The 25,889-nt window shown below is 39.8% G+C and overlaps 2 protein-coding genes across 3 annotated transcripts in view; one reads left to right on the top strand and one right to left on the bottom strand.

Annotated features, from left to right (window-relative positions):
• The window catches only part of neo (ZP and PAN domain-containing protein neyo), a 284,314-nt gene that overhangs the window by 44,452 nt on the left and 213,973 nt on the right, over positions 1-25,889 (bottom strand). For both annotated transcript variants that reach the window (XM_018451276.1, XM_018451275.1), the window contains exons 3-4: positions 21,202-21,637; positions 3,676-3,877 (exon numbers count right to left, since the gene is read on the bottom strand). In XM_018451276.1, coding sequence (XP_018306778.1) covers positions 3,676-3,877; positions 21,202-21,583 — 584 coding nt within the window. In that variant the 5' untranslated portion in view covers positions 21,584-21,637. The remainder of the gene's footprint in view (positions 1-3,675; positions 3,878-21,201; positions 21,638-25,889) is intronic.
• Atg16 (Autophagy-related 16) overlaps positions 1-25,889 on the top strand; it is a 404,014-nt gene that overhangs the window by 218,719 nt on the left and 159,406 nt on the right. The window lies entirely within an intron of this gene.

The raw sequence follows: 25,889 nt of genomic DNA, 5'->3' as shown, positions 1-25,889 counted from the left end.
TAAGTGTTTCTACCGCTACACACCGTTGACCTCTCAGGGTTAGCCAGGTTAGGATAGAAAGATTATGCGAACTCTAAGGATGCACCTTTATTCGCTCAATGATCTCTGAATCCGTACATTATCTCGTCGTGCATTATCTCATGGATAAATGTTTCATTGTTGTTTCCTCTTTGCTGCGCGGCATGGCCGCGCGCACGTTTCTGCCGATCGCCTCGGCTCGATAGCGACCAGTCGATTTATACGATTTTAGTCGGCTGAGTTCTCGTACCGAATTATTCCGCGGTGTTTATGAATACGGATGCTCGCGATTAAACAGCCTTCGGTGGCGAGCGAGCGTATATCAAATAATTATTATTCCTCTATTCAATTTGCAATGCCAATTAATATTAACGTTGTACACAGCTCACAATAAATCGTCCCGAAATAAATTAACGCTAATTATTTGACCGAATTCCGCGTGGCGCACGCTGCCCGATATGCTTCTCGCATATTAATCGGTTTAAACGGCGTAATTGCAATTATATATTTTCCGTCTATCTTCTCCGTGAAAAATCGCTACGATAAGCAAAGTTTTTAGTTTGCTGCCTTCTTCCTCACGCCGCGTTCCATTTCTTCGAAGATTAAGCGGATTATGTCTGCACCCTCCTCGGAAAACGCGAAGGGGCGCGTTTGTTTAAGAAATTTGCTTCAGCAGTTCGGTCGTTCATGCATATATTCACACTGGTGCTCTCTTTTCCACGGTTTCTTCAAACACCGGGGGTCTAGAAACGCGTAGCTATGCCACATTTAATACGGTTCCGCCTGGCCGAGGACCTCTCTCGACCCTGTCTCGGGTCGAAGCCAAGGTACAGCTCTGGGGGTCGTTGCGAGAGACCAGCTGGCAGAGACCTTTCGCTTTGGAGGCTTTCAAGGTGTGCACGTGCACATTCACCCGGCACGCTTGCCTCACGGACGGGAACCTTGACGCGTCGGCGTGATACCGCATAAACGCGCAACACCAAGCTCTATCGAAATCGGAAGACGCGCCGACCCATGCCATCGTCTTCCGCATGCTTGGTCAATGAAAAACGTCTAATACTCTGACGTTTCTCACAACTAACCTATCCAAATTTATTTATGTTTTGGCGGCTAATTGACGCGATAGAAAACAAAGTTTTTTTTATAATTGAAGAAAATATTTGAGAAATAAAATTATGTTAGAGTGTAAAATATAAGAACATTTAGCCGGTGTAGCTTTAGCTTAGTAAAATCGATAGATAGTTTGTAGTTTAACTTGAGCCAGGAAAAAAGTACATTTTCCTGCATGCTATTGCATCGAAGCACGTGTCACGTTTAAAATGCTTAGCGTATTAAAGAGCGCGCGTGAGCTTTAAAGCGAGTAAAAACACGCTGAATGTGATACGTGATAAAAATCGCATTTCAAAGGTGAATGTAATTACAGATCAAGTGCGCTATAATTGATAGATGGACTATACGGATTAGCATATAAATCAACATATGAATTGTAGAAAAGCCATCGGATCGATAATCACTACTTCCGTGAGAAAAATCCTTAAGTGTCTAACGGTTGATCGCGGCACGAGAGAAATCATTCTTGTCTAGACGTTTACTTGTATCGGCGATAACGATCGGAGAAAGAGAATTGGCAATAACGATGCGCGCATAAAAACACCTTCTCATACAGACTGGAAAAGACGAGAATGCAGCATTGGGCAACATGCGCGTGCCGATACGCTCAACTTGTGTATCAAAGGGAATGCGAAACGTGCGTGTTTTGTGCGGAACAAAATTTGCAAATTTCGTACGAATAAATCTGATAACTAGGAGAGCGTAATACCGCATAATTGGTACGTATGAAAACCATACACGATCTCTCTTTTCCTGTCCCGTCCCGTCACGACGAGATACGCCTTTTTCGCGCGATTTTCACATGTATAATGTATACGAGCGAACGAAGCAGTTCATATAACACCCTGCGATCACCATAGCGGCACGTGTGAAAGAGGGCATTTAAAATGCGATATAATCGTGTCATAAACTAACTTCGATGCTTATGCCATTCCATACTTTTATTTTCCTTTCCCCGCGAGCTTCCCTTGCACGCTCGTTCTCCCCTCTTTCGCTCGTTGTAGGTGTAATGAAAGTGCATCGATCATTACCATCTGCTCCGGATACCATCTACATAAACCGTTTAGGAACCGCGATCGTGGTCCATGCGGAACTGTATTATTTATAAGCGCGCGCAATACGTACGCCGCGATACGCATTATTGCATCTGGTTACGCGCCGTTATGTGTATAGTAAATAAGATCAATGCGACAGCGCAAGTTATTTTCAATAAAGACACGTCCATCGATCCATCACGAAATTAGCAGCACCTACACTCGTAAAACGACGATCGTCCAGTTCGTTAGCCGCTAAAGTCGCCTATCGCATTTTCTCGTTGACTTCCTCTGAATCGTTAGACGGCGAGGATAGCTTATAAATTTGAAAATATGATTGCGAGACGTGATCAAGATAAATCAATATTTTTATATAAGATATTCATGCGTAACGTAATTTATTATAAGATATTCATGCGTAACGCGTCGTTTTATTTAACATTAACAAAGAAATTATCTGTCCCATTAATGTAATACAATTGTTTTGTACTCATTATTTCGAGTCCTGAATGCATTGACAATTAAAATTCAAATTCTTCGACAATAAAATTTTCATTCTACTGTTACGATGACTAACAAACAACCAACGTTCGTGGTATAGCATAATATATAATACGCCGTGCGTTCATCAGAGCAAACGCAATAATACGAGTATCGTTATTTCCGTTACGATGAAAACGTTTTATTATGCTTTATATCTCATGTAGATTGATAATACCGAAAAAATTTCTATTCATCGAGCATTCACAATGTGTTTACCGCACTACAGTGCGACAAATATGTACGTACATATAACTCAAATAAGCAATGAAAAAGAAACCTTTGTAATATGTGTATATGAATTCTTCAAAATTATTCTTTTCTGCTTATTATTTATTAATATGTTAATTATTTGGCAATAGAACAAAAATGTTTAAATTATCTTTCCGTAGAATTTAATTAATTTCGAATTATATTACATATAAAAAAACCTATTTCTAATTTATTGTCAAATAAGTGTATTATATGCGAAAATATATAGAATATCTTTTTCTTTCATATTTTCAATATAATAAAAGACTCACAAGATTATCCGACGCCCTATTTTCACTTATACAATAGAAAAAGCTCGTCTTGAAAACGTCCTTTGTACAATACATGGCGATAAACAGAGCAATTTTAACGTGAGTTAGATTGACCCTTTCTAACGCTATTCTTCGTTTTCTTTCACGTCCCAATACGGCGTACTGTTCTTATCTGAGAAACACTCGTGAGTGTATAAGAGCGTAGTGTAACGTCCTCTAGCTGGTCCAAGAATCCAATAACTGGAAAATGCATTGGAGCGTACGGTCTTCGAAAGCTACTCGAGCCGGCGTTCCCTCTGCGTACCGATTCGCGACGAATATTACGAAGCGAGTTCGTCCTACTCCACGGACATCGTATCCGCGATGAAGCGGATAGAAAAGCAGGTCGGTGGAAAACGAGCAATCGGACAGTTCTACGTAAGAGGAAAATACTCCGCATCGGTACTCACCGGCACAGGAAGTCTCGTTCGCCCAGGCAGAGCTCGAGGCAATGCTGCCTCGAGGAGGCGGTCATGGTCCTGCGTGCGTGACCCTGAAGGCGGTGTCCCTGCACTCTATCGATGCACCAAGCTCGTTCGCACGGCTTCACTGCCAGACAACTCTTCTGGGCATAGATCGTAAACACGGGGAACTGAGATTGCGACAGTGCGCCTGAAAACAGAAATGATTTCAAATTAATTGCGAAAAGATTTGAGATACTTAATGCTGCGTTAACAATATTTTGTACGCCTTCAGCACGTGATCGTAATTTAAGAAAAATTATTATTTCCCAATGCAGCTTATTTGATTAATCTGTGATTATTAATTTGCAATTAAAATATAGTTCATATTATTGTGATTATATTAAAAGTTTGCATGTATATTTGTCAAACGTGATATTGTTTATTTGTTTTAAAAATCACATGCAATTTTCCATATTATTTCAATAACGGAGCTTCATATAGGTCAATAGTAAAGTTGTATACACTGTTATGTTACCCACGTGTGATACGTGCAATTGCGATAATCTATAGACATTGTTGAGTTAGATTACAATTTTGATAAATCAACGCGTTTATCACTCGCCGCCGCAAGTACCAGGTTCTTCCTCGGTTATTGGCCCACGTCGCGATAAGCGACGAAGTAGGCACTCCGCCCACGTCTCATCATACGTCATCCGCTCTTTGCTAAATCGTAATTAATCTCCGTTATGTGACGGGAGTTTCGATCGTGACTCGTGGAAAACTTGCTTGAAGCTGGACATGAGAAAGAAAAGGAAAAGAGATAGGAAGACAGGTAGAATAAAACGATAAGAAAAATGAAAGATATAATAATAATAAAAAGTCTAACAAAATATTTTAGAATAAAAATATCTTACACCTCTTGGCATTTATAACAATTTAGAGCCAAAGCTTAATTTAATTATTTAAAAAAATGCGTTTGACAGACAGCGAAAATAGAAGGACTTCGAGAAGGACATAATAAACCATTAGAATGATGAGGAATACTTGAGAAGGAGGATCGCAGAGAAGGAATATGCGAAGGAAGAGTTTCTCAAGCGAGATGCGGATCCAGTCGCGGCACGTCGATCTTCAAAGAGGCGCTAAAGATATTCAATTACCTGCCATCAGCAGGTCACGCCTTATGAGGCCGTGCAGGCTAATTCCATTGCCTGTTTTAACGGTGACTACGCGAGATTGTGGTCGAAGTTGCGACCGCGACATAGCCGCATTCTTTACGGCGGTCAACCGCGGTCGAATTACCCGTGAAAATTCAAATTGTAGGAAGACGTTACTTATTGTGGACTGAGACGTACGCACCGCATTACGGTTATGAATGCCCACTTCCGGGGGGCTCACACGCAGTACAGACGGATACCATTTACTTCTTATAATACTACCGCATTATGCGATAATGGAGTACGGAGTCGAGTCTTAAGTACCTCTCATAGAACTTCATCCGAAGTGTTTTGTTTAACTTCCCGTCGACTCATCTCGCCTCCCACGCTTCCTTCTTCCTGTTCCTTTTCATCCTCCGATAACTCTTTAGTACCTACATCCGCGGCTTGGAATCCGTTAAAATAAGGAAAGCAAGGGACGCAAAGGAGGGATGCAAAGGGGAAGAAAAGAGGGGATAGGAAGGACGGGATAATAACAGAGTGATGGTGGTTAAAGGAGCAAAAAGGATTCTCGCCCGAGCGCATGTATAACCGCGAACCTTCGCGCTTCGAAATATGATTTGTGACCTCTGTTCGGGGCCAATTAGAAAAGCGCGAAATCGTTATTTCGATCGGCACGAAGCGCAATTTACCGATTACCGCGAAGTGGTATACGCAAACTAGTATACGTGGAACAAGCACTCTCCAGTACCGATCAATTCCGTCGTTTTACATGGAGCGGGTTTGTTATATCCGGTCCGTGGAAAGGTGGACAATAGTGTCGTTTCATGTTTTTTCACTGTTCGTTTAACCACCTGACTTTTACATCATTCATTTCACCTTGAAAAATGCATGGTACGTGTATCACGTACCGTATAAATTCACGCCTTGAGAAAATAGCTATTTGCAGCTCGTACATAAATTTGCTGCTGATCGTCAATCGAAATTCAAAGTGCAGAAATTGATGGTGAACAAGCATCTATCGACTATATTGGTATAATAACTAAGAAACGTACACCGTTACTTCAATTTTCACGCCAGTGCAATCGTAATGAAGAACTACAGGGTGCTGTTTATTACAATGAATATACCAATGAAACATAGCCAGGATGATATTCAGCGTTATGCACTGATATTCCGCGTAACACATTGCGGTAATACTTTCGACTTGAGTAAGCATATTCATACTTATGCAGGAGAGAACGATTTGTTGCGCGGACACCCAGGGACTTTCATTACAATGATGATCATAAATTACGGACCCCCTCGTAGATTCGTTGTCGACAGGAACAGAGAACGCCTTGATAACGCGCCGTAACACAAACTTAACGTTTCATCCGCTCCGTGGATCCTTCGTTGCATCTTGTATTCCTATCATAAATTCTCGAAACGTCCCGTGAGTCAGTCGTAAGGCGGCGACGGTGAAGGCGGCGGAAAACAGTCAAAGAAAATTTCCACATGCGGCGATGTCGCGATGTCGCCAAGTACGAGAAATGGTCGTTGCATCTGCGACAGAGTAGAGCGGCGTGCGATGCTCCGTCTTGGCGCGGCCATCCCACGAAATGACGCACGTAAACCGTTCCCGGAACACACGCCGCGGGGAACGGTTCGATTTCTGATATACGAGGTACATTTAGATACGATTCTAGCTCAAGTGGCATCAGCAACGACGTCGCCCGTCGGCGCGTTGAATCTGATGTATAATCTCGGCTCTCAAGCGTCCTTCCTCTCTCCGCGACCTCTTTCCCCGATGCACTCCAACAAAGGCAATGAGATTCCTTTTCTACGTGCGACTAGACTTTCAGCGATCTACAGCGGCGAACATCGCTGCAAATGCGGTACGAAAACCTGTTCAGAAGACGTAATCTCTGTCGCAGGTGGCACGATGAAATCGTAAATAAGGTGGAGTGAGCTACACTAGCAGTTCCACTTAGCACTTAACGGCGTGTCCGGATGCGCTAATCATAAGATTCTAATATTTCTGCTTTTATATGTTGTCCGCAAAACTTACGGTCAACATATAAAAGCAGAAATATTAGAATCTTATGATAGCGCAAATCTTGCGGACAACATATAAACCAGAAATATTAGAATATTAATTTGTTAAGTTAACGTAATCACAATTTTATTACATTGCAAATCAAATCAATGCAAATCAAGAGCAAATGATGATAACGTCATCTACATATATTAAGATCCCAAATTCAAATTTTATTCGTAATTTGACATTTATTATGTGTTCCTTGAAAATTTATGTCGATTATATTATAATATTATACCGCGGGTAAATGGAGCTGAACCGGCTTTTAAATTAAGCATATATTCGCCAGCTGGCATTTATGATTCTGATATCTGATCTCTAGCGAGCAGTCCCTCGCGTATGTTCGATCATTATACTTCTAGAAGTGCGAGCTCTTAACCTTGATCTAAGACTCGATTTTCCCCACCTTTCCGTCTTGTGCACCCATAGTTAACGCAAGTCTTTTATCTACTATGAACTAAATATCTGGGTATCGTTTTTCACATTTGTCTAATTTGTGGCTTATCTTCTGATTACTATCCCAAAGTAATTATACTTTATAGTAATTGAATACTGGCAACTAAGTACTTATTAGAGATCTATTTATTTGATACAAGAACCATTAATTTGATTTAACAATCATTTTTTTTATTCAACAAATACTTATTTACTGTAAGTAAATGTTTAGTTGGCAGTATTGAACTAAATATTTATTAAAATCGACTATATTTTTTTCTCAGTGTAGCTGCATTTTTAAACAAATGCGCAAATGTATATCAGAGAATCTAGGCGAAGAGAGAGAAGAGAAAAAGAGGATCGCGGGAAAATATACCTAGAAAACATACCGCCGCTAAACAGAACAGAGCCGGTGCAGTATGTATCGTTATCTGTATCTAGCCATTTTATTATTCAAATAACTGTACCCAGATATTTTAACATTGTACCTTTGTAACAGGACTGACTTTGCAGTATGTCATGCGCTTTGCTTTGCGTAGGCGCACAATAGTTGGGACACTCGTGAGTCATTCTGCGCTCTGGAGCGTGCGCTTATATACATGTATATGTATGCGCGCATAGAGATGCACATTTATTTACACGTTTGTCTCCAGGCGCATAATTGCGGATGGTTGTTATACGTACTTAACGCGCCGTGTAAAGCCACAGTTTTTCAACTAGCCGCCACGCCGGGCGGCGTAATTGTCTCCGCTTCTGCAACTCGCTTCGGCTTTCTGAAACGGTGGCTGTATACGATGCGACATGTGCCTGTCCGACGAGCGTTACAAATTTGCTTGACACTCTTTATACACGCGAGAACTTCGCGAGATATGATCTAACATATTTCTTCGTGTAATTACGAAGCCGTAAGTTAGAATTGTATAACTTTGTCCTCGGCGCGTTTCACGTTCGCTGCCACTCCTGTTTCTCTTATTCAAATGTGAACAATACGAAGCGTGCCAGATTGTAAAAGTTTCGGTCGTAATAGGTGCAAAGGTAATAAACATCTGTGATCTTTCATAATCAGTACTTAAATCTGTCTGGTTATCAATTTAAGTATTGATTATAGCGTATTATATAGAATACACCTTTTAATCGAAAAATTAAAATAAGTTTTATTAATATGAAATCGATGAAGTTATATCTGAGCCTCTAATAGTTTGTGTTTCGTGAAATAAGACATTTCCATTGATGAAATAGCGAAGTACGATATTATATTTCCAGCTGTGCGAGTGACAGCTTGATTCTTACTCCAACTATTGCCTCATACGCTTTTTCGCGTACTCGTATTATTCCTGATATCGTGTTCTTGTCGAATTTATTCGTAGAACTAATATTACGGATAGAGAACGTTTTTAACATGTATACGAAGCCCTCTTCGTTGGATCGTCGCCAACATTTTCAATCGTCCTTTGCACTCGACAGAATCTCCATTTCTTCGTTCTTCCGCTGTGTAGACGGCGACGCATTTCCAAGAATTGAATGCGCTCGTACGAACGTATCCCGCGACGGTCAGCTTTCTCATCCACGTCGTGCCCACTTGTCTTCCTACTTCTGGCGGCACTTTTGTTTTTCAATGCCACTCAGTGTCCGTGCCCGCGTTTGCGGTGGTGCACGTCGCAAGGATTTTACTTTCAGAAATGTATCGACGTCCATTCCCCTCGGCGATACAACACACTCCGTCAACCATACGACCGTGCTTGTCTAGCGCAAAAATAAAGTACACAGACCCAAGTGAGCTTTGCATATTTTGTTACTTCACATGGCGCGTTTCGCAATAAATGCCTTTCGCGTTTTCTCACAAAAGACCGTTTTCTGGGAAACATGCGTATTTCGCGACATTGGCGTGCCGCGATTTACAGCTTTTGTTAGAAATCTAATTCTGTAGGGTAATTAATGCTGTCATCTTGCGGTACACGGTCCGTATCCAGCTGCATTCCATGTCAGCGGAACGGGAGATTTCATTGCCGCGAAATACAACGCCCGCTTTCTCTCATTCATCCCAACATGAAAAAGCACGTTTCGGTCGCCTTCATTGCCATCATCATAAATATGCAGGAGCGGTAAAAGCAGCGGTAAAGGCAGTCAAGCCTGGCTTGCCCCTCGTCACTTTTTAACGTCGTGTAATGTCGTCAGGGTGAGGATGTACGTTCCACGTAGCTGTACATCCCTGATGGTATGTTTCTAATTTGCGTGCATGCATCGCTTACCATAGCTTGCTGCAAGAATTTAATACACGAAACCGCACCTAGGCGGGGTCTGTTACAGAGAAAGATATATATATATTTCTACATAAATATATATATATATGTATATGTATATCTCTCATATGCAAACGGGTGTCTACACATTGCACCGTATCGCACGACATCAAACGAGCGCGTGGCACGAGCACGCGATTCCGACCTGCATAACCGAACTTAGGAGACGAGAAGGAACGAGCCAATAACGTAATTACTTTCGATGGTTCTCCGGAAACTATTCGCACTTCGCAGATTGCGCGCTCGCGCGGCTGTAATTGAATATTCGGGCGTCGGAATTACAGGATGACTGCGCTGAAGATGCGCTCAAGAAGATCACGCGGCTACGCCATTTCGTTCCCTCGGCTCGCGGAGAATGCAAAGTGTCGAGTAATTGTCCCAAGTTCTTGTCATTAACGCCACCGCTGGCACACGCGACGACGGTTGCGTCCCGATAATTTCGATACATTCTAAATGCACTGTTTTACTAAATTTAATTAAACACGGCGATAATTATCGTTCTCGTAGAAGACGCTGTTCAGTTATATCCAAATGGTTAGGACATAAATATAATCATCACGTTCACATCGTGAGACAGTTAAACTTTATTGTTGCAAAATTCATTATTCACACGATAAACAATGTGAGACAGTTATGTCTTTATACGTAATATTAATTATAACAGTTATGTATATTTATAATATAAGAAACAGTAATACTGTTAAATATTATTATACGATTCTGGAAATAATATTATGCCTATTCTTTTCAGTTGAACTTCTTGCACGGTTTATTTTTCCTTTTTTTTCTTTTCACGTTGAAGAAAAAAAATTAATGGTGCACATACACGATATATTTATTTCATTAATTGGAAATGACTTTTTTTTATATCAAGAATTCTTATATTTATTTTATATATTTTATACTTAGAAATTTCTTTTGAAATATTATACTCGAATATATATGATACATTTGATTTTTTTTAAACGAAAATAATTTAAAGATCCTTCTATATCAAATTTTATCTCTTTTTTTCTATTCTAATTACAAGTTAATCAATCGCGTATCTTGAAATAATATTGCTCATTGTGCGTTAGATTAAAAATATAAATTATCTTCTAGCAATTAAAGTTTAATTACGATCATTCGACAGATATATCTCAATATAGTAAGTACTACTACCACGTATTATTACTGTTGGCCGATTCGAATGAGACAAGGGAATTAGCTAGTTAAGTATGACGAAGGCAATGACTACTGGTTATTCCTTCATGACCGCCGATAACCTACTAGGATGACTCTGCATGTTGGATTCGGAAGCGGCCGAAGATTTCTTCCGAGAATGACTATACGACTTTACAATTATGTTTCAAACATTCTGACTACTGAGCAGACTATTAATATAAGCAATTTTAAATTGTTGGACTGTCGCCCTTAATCTGTCTTTTTTCTCGTAATTATTATAATAAAATAAATTTAGATAAATTCAAAAAAATTAATTCGTTAAAAAGAAGCTTATTGTTAGAAATAACAAGATATTTTCTAATAATAGAATAATGTAATATTTATGACATGCGGATATTATCGTCTTATTATAAAAATATATTTAATTAAAATTAATATTTTTTATAATAAGACGATAATATGCGCATGTCATAAATATTACATTATTCTATTATTAGAAAATATCTTGTTATTTCTAACAATAAGCTTCTTTTTAATGAATTTATTTTTTTGAATTTATTTTATTATAATAATTGTAATAAAAATATTTTTATTACAATATTTTCTTTTTTTACTATAGATATTTATTTACCTGAAATATAGTAATTGTTCTCAAATAGGTAAGACAAAGCAGCTTACAATATATTCAACGAAACCAACCTTCTCAAATATAGCTTCTTCGCCCAGAGCTTAAATAGAGCTCCTTTGCCAGAGATAGCCGCGAAACTCTCAATGTAACCTGCCACTTCGGTGCAGGATGTCAAACGTGAGAGATATAGAGTTCGCATGGTGATTGTGTCGACGTCCATGAAGGTTGTCCATTTTCCTGCTACCGTTATCTTGATACTATTAGCGCTCTATGTAAATGCAGCGACAAGTTATACCGCTGCGGATAAATTCCGTGCAAGCCAAGTATGACCTCGCCTTTCCTACCTAATCATTTGACGTGGTTACACCAAGCTGCGGTAAATGTACGTAGAAAGCATTCGCGTGTCTTACTTACCTGAATAAGTACGCATGTACGCGCGCGCACACTAATAAGCATGTACGTATATTCGTATCGAGGAGAAGTGAAGTTTTAGCACTTCGATTTCGAGCGATCGAGCGCACTTTACATGTCGGATGGCACCTTACGTGCCTGTACTGCTCGAAGTATTTAGTATGCCCGGCGTATATCGGGTCGACAGTACTTCCCACGGCTATTTGAAATCCAGTCTGTCGTATATAAGGTACTTCGGTATTCAGTATAGATGTGCTGTACGGCCCGACATGCAACGTTCATCGTCCACTGCGCTCGATATGCGAAAAGAAGCTCACCGACATAAGTCACCATCGATTGTGCGTGCTCGTTAACAAATCGCGCGACGAGCAAATCGTTTCTCTTTGAGCATGTTAGCTTGGAAATGCTAACGGCGTGACATAATTGCCCGACAGAATGGCTAACAAAATCGGGAAATTATTTCTGAAAAGAGAACTGAGGAGTAATGTGCACGATTCTTCTAGGACGCTTTCTCTCCATATCGTTATAACGATATGGGACAATTTCGAATTTGCCCTTCGCTATTGTCGTACCATACAGTTTTACTTCATTGAACTTTTAATGTACTGATATGTTACTTCATCTATTTACTAATGCAAGGTTGTCACAAAACCGAAAATCTAGGAAATTGAAAAGTCAAGGAAAAGTGAGGGAATTTTGTAAAATTTTCTGGAAAATAAGAATTCTTGGCTTTAAAGAAGTTTAATACATGTATATCACACCTAGACAGTTTTCGAATATAACTTAACAATTAAAATGCAAGCAGTGTCAGTAATATTATTATTAATAATTTTCAATGCTATGTTAAATTAATCTTTCAACAAAATATTTAACGATTTCCAATTCAGGACGAAAATGCAAAACATTTTTAAATATTATTGAAAATCAGGGAAAATCATAAAATTTAGTCCGGAATCAGGGAAAAGTTAGGGAATTTTAGGAATTTGTGATAACTCTGTATGCAATGTAAGTACGTTCATTTGTGAAATTATGTACGAAAACGCGATATTATTATATACAGATATGAAAAAAATAACGTGCCATATATTGTAAATGATATAAGATCATACATTGTATAGAACGATTTAAACGGTAGCACTGTAAATCGCTTAACTTGTCATGCAAATCTGCGTACGTTAACCAGAGAGTATTCAGAGGATCGCGTAAGCGTTTTGGAAGAAGGAAGTTAAATCAGCACTCTTTCTGAATATTTATAACTTCTCCACACAGCAAAGCTTGTTTGCCTTTACCTGCAGAGGTAGCCATTCGTTTCTCGAGTTGGCCCACCGTGACCGTGCTCAACAGCTCTATCTCCCGTAGCGAGACAACCATGTATGAAATTGACTTGTGAATTATGTGTAATTTGTCATACTGTCCAACTAGCGGCGTCAGACTGCGACTTCGTGATTGTAACCGCGAAAGTGCATACAACAATTGATGTGTGTTGCTTTGTGCCAAATGGTTTTCAAATGACGATTCTCTCAAATAAACGTACGGCGTTCTGTTCAACGTTTACACACATATAATCCTTTCATATCTTATATCAATTGATTTATTACTACATTATTTAGCGAATTAAACAGCAGATATGCAATGAAATCAGCAATTGTCTGAGATTTGTCTTCAAGAAAATGTATGACTTTGGATATACTCTCTGTAAACGTTACATAGATCGACTTGGAAAGATCGAGTTGGATCTTCATTCAGAGATGAACTACACGGCAAAGGCTAATCGGTTAATCATTTTTTACGCTGCTCTATTCTATCGTAAAACTACTTACACGATAGATAGATACATAGATACGGCCAAATGCCGATACCGTGCGGTTCAATATTGCCTGCTCCGAGTCAACTCATGTTTCAATGCGCGATGATGCGGCGATACCGGCATTATTGCCAGTCTGGAAAGTCTGGTCTATCGTGGTACGGGTCAGCCCCCTCCCCCTCCCTTATTCCTTAAAGAATACAACTGGGCGATCGCGTGTAGTCCGCTCGATGACATACATGGAAATGTTAATATTGTTCATTAAGGAACAGTACTCTGGCCTTTCACGTTTTATGTAGAAATCGTGTTATCCAAATACATAGATGTGTGTGTGTGTGTGTGTGTGTGTGTGTGTGTGTATGCAAATTTTATATACATATATATACATAATATTACGTATACGCACATACATATGCATATATGATACATATGATATTAGATATATATAATTATATATCTAACCACAATTAGATATATAATTATACATATATAAATTACATTATATATGTACATATGATTTATATATAATATATATAAATTTATATGTATATGTATACACATAATGGAACGCGCACACACACATATACACGTGTGACATTATGGATTCACGGCCGTTAGAGACGGCGGTATGCGACAGGCAGGACCCGTTAGTCGACGGTTCGATAGTGAAGAACTCGGGATGATGCGGCGGGTGACCACAATAAATACGAGAACAATCGCACCTTAGCAACTCGCTCGGCGTTCCTTCGTCAACATTCTATCGCCGTTACTTTCGAGAAAGGAAGAAAGAATAGAGGGAGAGAAAGAGAGAGAAAGGATAAAAAGAACGACAGCCATGTCCAAATGTATTATTCGCATGCTGATCTATAGTTCTAATTACAGCGTAGATCGTAATAAGCGCGGTGCAATTTCAGCGCGAATCGGTCCGCGCGCGTAAATCTCCGGAAATCGGCAGTTAAGAACTAGCGGCACCAGGCGCATTTTAAAGTCGGGAATACTAAAAGCTGGAGCTGCGCCAGAGCGAATCACTGGATACTTTATGAGCGCGGATTCCCGCGAAGATTTACGTTCGACGCTTTGGCACGAGAAATAACAATCGTAAGTTGACCTAAAGTCGACGGCCGCCTTGTGCTTAACGAAATTCGATAAATCCGTGAATGTCATTTGGGCGTGGAGCAAACTGTAGATGGTGTCGCGTAGGCGTATTTATTTCGTCACAAAGGATACGACTCAAGTTCCGTATGTCGACTATTTAATAAACAATTTAGTCTACAGAATACCAAGTGCTACATTCGACTGAGTTCTCGCGACATGCGGACCTTCACCATAGTAAAGTCGTATCAAAATCCCGTATAATACCAGCGAAGTTAAATCCCTTGGACACGAGGCGCGAACTTGGTATCGGTCTCCTAGACCGCCGCACGCCTTCCATCAAAAACGTGCAAGAAACTTTTTCTTGGGGACCAGGCTGCTCCTTGGGGCCGTTTATCCGGGTATTTCGTTATAAACTTCTCGCGATATCATCACGATTTTCTCTTTCGCCATCGAAGAAGATACGCGGGACCGTTATACACACACACCTACACATAGCGACGTTCGCATTCCCGGTTAAACAAAGGAGGAAGGATAAGAATGAAAAATGACTTGCGCGGAAGTCGTGGTATTTCACCTAGGTGTGTCTAAACAACGTTTTTAAGAAAAATATGTACGCGATTCCGCTTTTGTTCCTTTCATTGGAACCGTACGCCTTGTATAAGACACATACAGAGTGTCTTAAAATTTTCGATTTAAAATTTTGGAAAAATTAAGTAAAATGGTTATTTGTAAATTTTTATTTTAAACAGTAGTTTTTCATAATACGACCAATTACACGGAAAGAATGATTTCGATGAAATATCTAAAAATAATTTTATTCAACCATTAAAATATCTATATACAATACTCAAGCATGCAAGTAATATTACAAAGTTTTGATATTCTAGCAATCAACTTCAGCATCCTACATATAATTATTTTGATAGTCTAATAAAATTATCAGATTTAGTCCAAGAAAATTTTCAAATTTAGTTAAATTTTTAGATACAACAAAATTTTCTTTCCGTGCAGATTACTTATGAATATGTTTAGACACGATCGCGCTTATGAATATATTAGTAAGCGCGACTTATGGATAGGTAGCCGTCTGTAATTTATAATTATATTTAAATACTTATATCTCAAGAACTACTGCTTAAAATAAGAATTTATAAATAACTTATTTCAAGATGTATACACACACACACACACACATATATATATATGTACACATATATAAAATATATATACATGCGCGGAAAAATAGCGGCGACGTGAACGAGGAAAATAGAATCACGAGCGACGATTGAAGAGAAGCTCAGTCGTAAAGGATAGGAAATGGCTGCGTACACACGGCGCTGATGCACATACGCATATATAAATTTTTGATGGACGTTCGTACATCCGACTACATTTATATAGAACTTCTTCGAATTCGCATAGCGTAGAGTTCACGTTAATAAAATCCAAGCTGCATATTATTTTACGGCATCGTTATAAATGCAAAGCGAATCGTGTTTTCATTTTTATTTCAATGAAAAAAAAAAAGAAAAGTTTATTTACAAAAATAAGAAAGTTTCCGGTTTTATTGCGTCGTTTTTCAACTAAAACTAACGTAAATTCGCGCATAATTTCCGTTTGAATGTAAAACGTTTGAATGTCTAACACGCTGAAACAAATTAAGGCAATCGGCATGCAGAAAAACTACTTTACATTCCTCTTGAAAAGCTTTAGTCGCGAAGATGCGGAAAGTTTTGCGTATTGCGTTTGCTACTATTAAATGAATATAGATGTGCTGTAACTTCATGTAATATTAAATAATTCTATCGTTCGTGCGAGAGTAAGAAACTCCATTAAAAAAAAGATCCACTCTATAAATTCATAAAAAAAAGCTACATGCAAATGTACGATGTTCAACGCATGCATATATATATATCGAAGAATTGTCAATATATCAGTTATCAATTCTTATCGATTACTTTGGATCGAAACCTTTACCTTTACCTTCAAAGCATTTACGTTTATTCGCGGTGCATGCTCGATGGAACGCAAGCACGGCGGGAATCATCGTTGCGAATCGACAGGAGCAAATTTTCCTTGTGGCGGTACCAAGCTGCGATTACGGTGGTTGAGCTGCGTACGATCATGTAGAAAGAACGCATTAGGGCGAAGCGCGGTATTAGCAGAGAATTCAACCTGCAGACCGGACGGCGTTGCCGGCCGTCTAAACCGGACTATATCGTCCAGAACTAATTGCCTCAACGGACGTTCGGTCGCTGCTGGTACCTCTTGTGCCAAATGGTTGTTCGCGAATGAAGCACCAGGGACGGAAGAGGTCCACGCGTTAGAGATGAGACGAGACGTGAGGAGAGATCGGTGGCTCGCTCGCTCGCCCGTGCAACCGATGATCCTATCGTCGTCTAACGGGGCCCTAGCTTTAGAAGTTTCGTGATCGTGACGCGGTATATCGTCGCCGATTGTCGCCGTTTTGTTACCAACATCGATCACAATCATAAACTATGTATAGTCGGCCGAGAAAAATTTTATTCAGGCATTCGTTTCGGTTTCGACGAGACACGAGTCCTGATTTGCCGGTCTTTTTGTTTTTAATGGATAAGTGGCAAGATGACGGGGAAAAGATTCATTCGACGATCGTGCCGAAAGGAAACTCGTGTCGAGCCACTATCAAAGCGTGACTTAGATCCTCCACTCTTCGACATCCGCGATTGACCGATTTGCGAACGATCGAATTAAGTTCACCGTGCTATTCTTGCTTCAAAAAGATCCTATCGACGATATCCAATGTGGTTTCGCGTTGTCGCCGCTAAAAACCTTGCGATTAACACTAAATCTTTCTTATTCCGGTACGTAAGGAGAAAAACGTTGACAACAAGCTTGCGGAAGCGAGATGAAAGCAGGTTAAAAGCAGTAAAAAGAGTACTTTGTAGACGTCAAGCTGTCACACACAGGCATACTTGTGAGCTAGCACATAAGGGGTTTTCTCGAGAAATTCGCCGTAAACGGTTGCCGGTGCGTAAGATGCTCAGGGAGCCTTTGCATATATGCGCCCTGTCTCGAATACCTTTTACTTTCTTCGCTTCTAAGACGCACCTTAACGTCCCTTTACTCGTATCTCGCCATACTACTAGATTATCACATGTGCGTTCAAGCGTTGATGGTTTTACGACGGTACAAAAGACGCAAGCGTAAAACGACGCATCGTCAGCTAGCAGTGCGATCGCGCTTCCCTTTGGACTTCGATGTACCGTGCCTTTTGGCAATTATCCGGCATGACGATCGCGTAAAAGAAGTATCACGCAAGCATTAAACGAGATCGCAAGACATTTACTTTTTATTTCGTTCGCCAGATGTTCGTCAGCGCGAGTTACATCGCCCCGGGCACCGCGGTTCACAATTGGGATACGAAGCCGTCTTTCAACCGAATCTGTTCCGGTCATATAGTTAGGTCTCTGTAAAAACTAGTACGAAGTACATCACGGTTGATTCATTAGATTGTCAGTTTTTATCTCATATAAGGTCTCTTTACCGCAAGCAACGGAAACATTTTAGAAACATTTATTACTTCATTAATTAATGTTATTATTCCAATTATATTATTTATTTAAAACGTAATATAATAAATGATAATATGACTGTCAAATAAAAAAGAGTTATAGCACAAATTATAAAATACAATCATAATATCGCGATAGTTGTCAGTCAGTAAATTGTTTTCTCAGGCATACACATGTAATGACAATAGTCCCTTTTTTTAAAGCTTCACTTGAAACATTGGTCAGTTTGCAACGCAATTGTAATTTATACACGTCCGTTTTAGTTTCCTCATCTCGGAAGCAAATTACTTGGTATGTGTTACCCTTGACAGATGCGCTCGAAAAATATCAACGGAACAATACCGCTTCTCCATAGGTATAAGATCCTATTCTGCCGTTTAATTAATGCCCACAAGTCCAATGTCTGCGGACGTATAGTTTATATTAATTATACCTCGGAAGATTCAATTAGTGCGTTTCTCATTACACTTACTTATACCGGTATCCATTATTCATGAGGAACCACTGCGGTAGCACCCTCTGACAATGCACGTGATCCTTATAATTCATCGTCAGAACCGAATATATAAATGTACACATAATTCATATATATATCGGTCTTCTATAAAACATGTGAAATATACGAAAATGAAACATTTAGTTTAACATAAAACACAAGAAAGAACATAGAGAGGAGAAAGGAAGAGAGAGAAATAAAAAGTTAGAGAGAGAAAGAAGAAAAGAATTTCCGTTAATTTTCTATTAAAATGTTAAATCGCTTTAAATTTTTTATATCTCCAGATACTACAATAATTTTTACTTTTTTTCTCTTAACGATTTGATATTTTATATATTAAGTCATTATTTGGCACTTGAGTTATAAAACGTATCAATGATGAATTTACTGTGACGTAGTGCAATTTTTATTTCAAGATTTTATTAACGTTTCAAAGTTCTCCGAGGAAGATATACTCGCGTACGTATACCTACGTGCCATAAAGGCATTCTGGGTGCAGCCTCTCGTAGAAAAATCAACCGCACTGAAAGTGCGAAAGCTGTTTCGTACTCTGCAAAAATTTAAATAAGATTCGAACGAAATCTCTGGATGCAATTTCAACGGTATTTGCGATCAATCATTCGCATTATTTTATGAAAGAATCAATATTAGTTGATGAAACTCCATTGCAGAATTTATAATTTTATCAATTTTATCAAATTGCATATTGTAGAATTCAAAATACATTTTATGTATTTCAATTGTTGTTCATTATGCCACGTATTTGTAGGTTGCATTTTAACAGTTTAATATATATTTTTTTTGAAATAATTAATGCACGAAAATTTCTAATATATGTACATACATCTGCAATTAAATACCAATGCGAAAACACTGATTCTATCGAAAATGTTGGATATATTTCTGGAAAAATTGAAAACTGAAATATATTGTGAAAGATAATATTCGTGACAGATTGTTACACACGTTGGGAACGATTATTGCATAGTTCGATGCAAAATCCCCGATATTTTTATACGATATTGATTTGACGTTGGAGAATTTGTTTAAAATATACATCAGAGTTAAACTTGGGTTATATAGATCATGCATGGTGAGTTACGAAAATATTCGATACTTGCATACATTAGCAAGCTAATGAAATAATCTTATTATTTTTCTACAGATAATTTTTCTTCGAGATTTTTTATGAATAAATTATTTTTTAATACATTTTAATATCTTTATTTTACTCATTTTTTTAAATCTAACATTAACTTGACGTTTGATCAATCTTTTTATCAGAAATCAATTTATATAAAGCTGAATAATGAAAATTATTTTACCACCTGTCATAATTAATCTTAATTCACATTTTTGGATCTTAACAAACGAAATATTTATTTCATATTATATTCATGTTGATAGTTCTAAGATGCGTTTAATATTTTAATAAGGATTTCCAAGTCCGTTGACACGAATACAAAAGTTCATGTTTAATATTTTCACCTTTTCCATAATCTAGAGAAATTATCGAGCGTACAATCTCTTGTACACGTTTAGAATCTTTAATCAACGAAATTATCTTATCCTTAATATCTTTTCATTATTAATGTATTAATTAATGGACTAGACAGGTGAAAAATTACGCGTACGGTTTACGAGGAACGTGTGATAAGCACATCGACCCGATTCTCACCGACGTGAGTACCGGACGACACCGTCTATTATGTCTCACATTTTGTTTCGCTTATTTTCATCCGGTAGATCAAGGCAATTGGTACCGCGGGCATTGTACAGAAAATTATTGCACTTCGCCCAAAGCGATCCTTACATTACACAAAATACAAGTTCGTACAAGACTGATGTGAAACGATCTTAACATACCTCGGTTATCCTACGAAAAGTCGTAATTGTGCAAAACAACAAGAAAACGCGCGGGACCTCGAGGCTCACTCATATTCATATGGAAATCTAATTTTAATGATAACTTGATAACGGATCGAAAAAAAATCATCACACATTAATCTCGATTTATGCGCCATTTTTAATATTATTGTCATTGGATTTTTATTAGCAGGGACGGTAACGGTATCACTCCGTAAATGCATCTGTTAAAGCAATGCTATTAATTTTGACTGCGCGGTTAAACAAAACTCTATCAATATTTAAAAACGTTTTTGCGCGGCAGAAATTATTCCTTTATGCCACCATGAAGTTGTAGAATGTTCGTAATTAATGTCCACGTAAATAAGGCAATCAAGTAGTCCGCGTTCCACTTTAACTTTTCACTCGTAGAAAAAAAAAACATATCCACCTTAGAACACAGTTATCGGGTGGAGTAGCCTCGGGAGTTTGTTAGCATCAGCGCATATATAGTCGATAGTTCATACTACAGTCTTTAAGAAGATACGATAACGATTCAATCTTACCTGGATTGCTGTCGGCGTTAGAGCTGAATAGGACGCAAAGGCCCGTCTCGTAGTTGACCGCCTGGCAGGAGTCGTTTGCCTGACAGGTCTCGAGGCAGTCGGTGAGCATCAACGTGCCCGGTATGGACTCGAGCATGTTTGTAGGCGCGGTGTACACGTAGCCGGTTACGAGCTCGAAGCCAACCATCTCAGGATCGCACTCATCCGAACCCGCGGATGGTCCAGTGTAATCCGGACCGGAGAGACCGGACGGTACAGACGCGGACGACGGTGACAGATCGGTCGCGTGCGTTGATTCCGCGGCAACCGTTTGGCCGTACCTCGAGATGGTTTGCAACAGCAACAGTAACGTGACGAGATATCGACGATACGGTCTCGTCATTGTCGTATCTCGATTGAACGTTCAGAATACAGTAACGTCGTGGTCGCGTGTAATCTGTAACAAAAAAAAGAATGGGCGTCATATAATATAACATTTTTGATCGTCTGAAAAGCGTAAATTTTTAGATAGACATCTTTGATCGTATGCTATCAAGAAAAAAAAATTCTATTTTAGAAAGCATGATATTCAGACAAAATAATTTTTGAAAGCAAATTATTAGTCATCGAGTTTGAGAAATAGAAAGATTTAAAATAAAAAAAGGAAATAGAAATGGAAATGGGAAAAAATTTATTTTCCACAGAAAATTGTCTTCATTTTTAATTTCAGAAATGCAGACAGTAACCCGACAAGTCTGTACTTGTCTGACACTTTCTTAGTTTTCCAGAATAATGCTACGAAATATGAAATGTCGTGCAACTTTCATCGCGAAAATTTCTTTTAATATTTATCTTCTTCATTATGGAAATTACTACGAAAATTTTAGAAGAAAGGTTGAAAATGGGAGAAAAATTAAAGCATATGAACATGATGAAGGTTGCTTGAGAGTTTCGTAGAATCTTATATTTAATGACAATAGTAATGATACTACTTTTCAGAGTTAAATGTAAAATAAAAAGAATTAAACGTCTAGAATTAAACGTCTTAAGTGTTTTCCTGAACCGTTTTTCTTCGTTATGAGACTATTTTCTCTACTGCTTAAGCGAATGCTTCAGCATTCTGACGGGCTGAATAAAGGGGAATTAACGGAAGCAGGGATTAACGGGATGGAATGTATCGCCGTTGGTCAAGTGTCGCACTGTTCTTATAAGCGAACGGGAACAGGAATAGTAAATTGGAAAATAAGATTTGCCTACATATTAATAATGCTGGATGAAGCAAGAATATTTGTAACGACGCTAATTTTTCGAATGGTCAGCAATGCTTTGAAACGATATTCGGTCAATGGCATTAAAACAGGCTATGATAATTAACAGTAGTTTTAAAAGAACAAGATTCTTATACTAAAAGATTTTATATATGTAGAAATTAATATAGTATCGTAATAATTTTACAAATTTAACCATAATACACATTAACATCAATTTATAAATTAAAAACACACAAATATGAACCACAATTACTGAATTTAAAATGCTTACAAGTTATAAGACAAGCAGTTATGGACGCGCAGTTTATAATTTAATATCTATAACGCGGAATCTGCATTTATTAACATATAGAACTATTATGACAGATTGTGTATGTACAATGTTGGACGACAGGAATAAATTGAAATAACAATTAGAATATTAAAAACGCGAAACAGAGCAATAAAAATTGAGAATCATTCATATTTCCGTTACACCGTCGCATACATTGCGCAATAAATAACAAACAGCGCGGCGTGCATATGCGGGAATTTAAATCGCCGGATACTTTCGTGGACCACTATGACCCCATGGAATCGCGATCCAATGGCAATCCGGACAAACTCTGACAGTTTCGTTCCGCCGAAAATAACGACAAAATATACCGCCGTTCGAAATGTGCGGCTTGCGCGTTCCTACGCATACTGCACATCGAAAACACACCAATGTACTATTGGTGTACCTTCGGTATACAGACGAATTCTAGGAAACGTACCTGGCCGAACGGTCGAGAGAACAGCAGCAGCAGTAGCAGCAGCAGTAGTAACCGATGCTATCAACGTTGAATTTTGTGAGACGCGAATTGCTCGCGATTCGCCACTGGCACGATATTGCACGTTGCAATTCGGCGCTGTTTTATCCCGCACTCCTACGCCGCGCGAAGGCGAATTCCACGGACACCTTTCTCACGGGATCATCGGTAAATGCGCGAGCTCTCGAGAATGGCCGTTAGCGCACAATGTTGAAACAGTACACACAAACGTGGGCCAAGCCTATATGATCCGCGAAAAAGAAAGAAACACGGGGAGAAAGAGAAATCCAAAGGGGAAAAGAAACTGATTACTTTTGTTTGTCGCGCATGGCGTAAACCACACCGCGAAATCACAGACGTAGCACGCTGATTCGAGAGCCTCGCGACCGCCGCGGCCACTCAGAGGATATAACTATGTCGGACGACTGGCTCTTAGGCACTGTGTACACCTGGCAGTGTGGCTCTTCCACGAGCGACCGAAGACGTCTGCCGGAGGGGACCGAGACCGCTGCCGTCTAAGGAGGACAGAACGGTACGCACAATTCGATCGCCGGTACAACACCATTGAAAACATCACTGGTTTCCTACCTCTTTCTCTTTCTCTTGATCGGCCACTTCACGTCTCCCCGCCCAAATTCCCCGCGTGCTTCTACCTTCCCGTTTTTTTTCTTTTTTTCTTTACATTCCCAAGTCGGGATCGGTGAAGTCATGCCACTTTAGACGCCGAAAATAGCCAGTTGTCAATACGGATTTAGCGGATCCTGAACCCACTTGTCGCCCACCTACTTCAACATCTTCCGCGATCGCGCATTCAATAGGGTTTATTTTCGCACGATGACACATTATGTTCTTGTTGGACTAAGCCAAAGCTGGGTGAGCCGTAATACTTTACGTGTTAAGTTATACGTTGACAAGGATTTACTAGCTCCTTGACGTCCTCTTATCCTCTTTTAGAATATCAGCCTCCACTGTCGCTTATTTGAAAGGTTCTCTTTTTTTTCGTACATTGACAAACAAGATATCACGAGAGAAGAGATCTGACAGCTAAGCATATTGTCGCCTGTTATTTTTTTTAGCTATGATAAAGGTTCTGTAGAACGCGGAAGATAAGTACGATATTCCCAGTACTGCTTCGAATTCTCTCCCAGCTCTTTCGCAAGCAACATAACGGATCGATCGCCTCGAGGGATCGCTGCCGAATCGGCCGCAAAGTTAATTCATTTCGCAATTGCTTCCGCCGTCAGTGGCGTGAGAGCGGTATCATTTTGTAGCCTCGTGAGCGTGCGATGTCGACCGATTCGGACAATCGCGGATGCATCCGGCCGCAAAATCACCGTTGCACGTGTGCGCAACGACGTCGCGCGCTTACCGACGTAAGAATATGACATTGGATGGTTATGTTTAATTGGTGAGAGTATGAATGTGAGTATCACGTATCGTGCAGCGGATACGTGAGCGAGCGAGAGCATTTCACGCCGGCACGCGTGGTGAACCACCGACCAACCGGACCAGCGAAGGTAATTCCCTCGGTGCGAGGAACTAGACAGAGTAAACGGACGCGGGGCACTCTCTGTCATTACTCGGTACTTGTTGCGGCCATAGAAGACTCGTGGAATGAGCCGATGATGCGTGCCTGGTAAATAGTAATTATGTCGCGAGAGAGAGAAAGAGAGAGAGAAAGAAAGAGAAAGAGAGAGAGAAAGAAAGAGAAAGAGAGAGAGAGCGGACGCATACCAAGAATCGAGAAGCGGGAGTTGCACTATACCGTGCGGTAAACAGGACGAATGAACGGGGCGTAGAAACGGGAGCGATGGAGAGCGAGGGAAAAGAAGGGGCTTCAAAGAGAGCAAAATTGAATGTTCACGTGTGAACAACGCGACCCGGTCGGGCATCGGTGTCTCCGCGGAAACACTCGGGCGAACGATCTGCACTCGGAAAGCTTCCAGCGCGAGATGCACGAGAAAAAGGTGGAAAGAAGGAGTGAAAGAAAGAAGGGGACGACAGAGAGGAAGAGGGAAAGGACGGTCGGAGAGGGGCAGTGCTCGGTACCAGGTGCCTGTACCATCGCGTCACCATGGCGGAATAACGGTTTCTGGATGTCCCATCGGGTTCAATCGCAAACGGCTATCTCGCGCCGCGGAATTTTGCAGAGAAACGACCGCTTCGCCGTCGTCGCGACCGTCGATTTATGGCTACTATCCGTTCGCCCTTGAGCATCAATCGGCTCAAACGATGTGGTTCCTCTCCTTCTGTCCTCCATAATTCGACGTCTGGCCCACGTCCTTTCAATAAAGAGGACAGGGATAATCTTACATCGCCGACTGCCCCATTTTGCGAATGGCAATTTGAAATTCTACGCTCGAGAGATTATAAGTCGTCAGACAGTGTGTGACCGAACGATATTCTGCCTTCCCGTAGGATCTAAGGAAATGATAGATCATCGCGCTGTCGAATAGTCGAGCTCGCTCGTAAAACCTCTCCTGTCGGACACACCGGCAACCACATATGAATGGTCTGGATATTATTAACGTGCGTGTTAAGTTATTACTAATAAAGATACTGTAGCGTTGGCAGCGGTGTGCGCAAGGAGAGCGATCACGCGGCGCGATAAGATAATTACTACAGCAATCGGTGGCAATAGCATCAA

The sequence above is a fragment of the Mycetomoellerius zeteki genome, unplaced genomic scaffold (assembly GCF_001594055.1).
Source record: "Mycetomoellerius zeteki isolate Tzet28-1 unplaced genomic scaffold, Tzet1.0 scaffold31, whole genome shotgun sequence".
Classification (NCBI taxonomy): Eukaryota; Metazoa; Arthropoda; class Insecta; order Hymenoptera; family Formicidae; genus Mycetomoellerius; species Mycetomoellerius zeteki.
The sequence above is the reverse complement of the archived record's forward strand: the minus strand, read 5'-3'. Positions and strand labels throughout refer to the sequence as shown.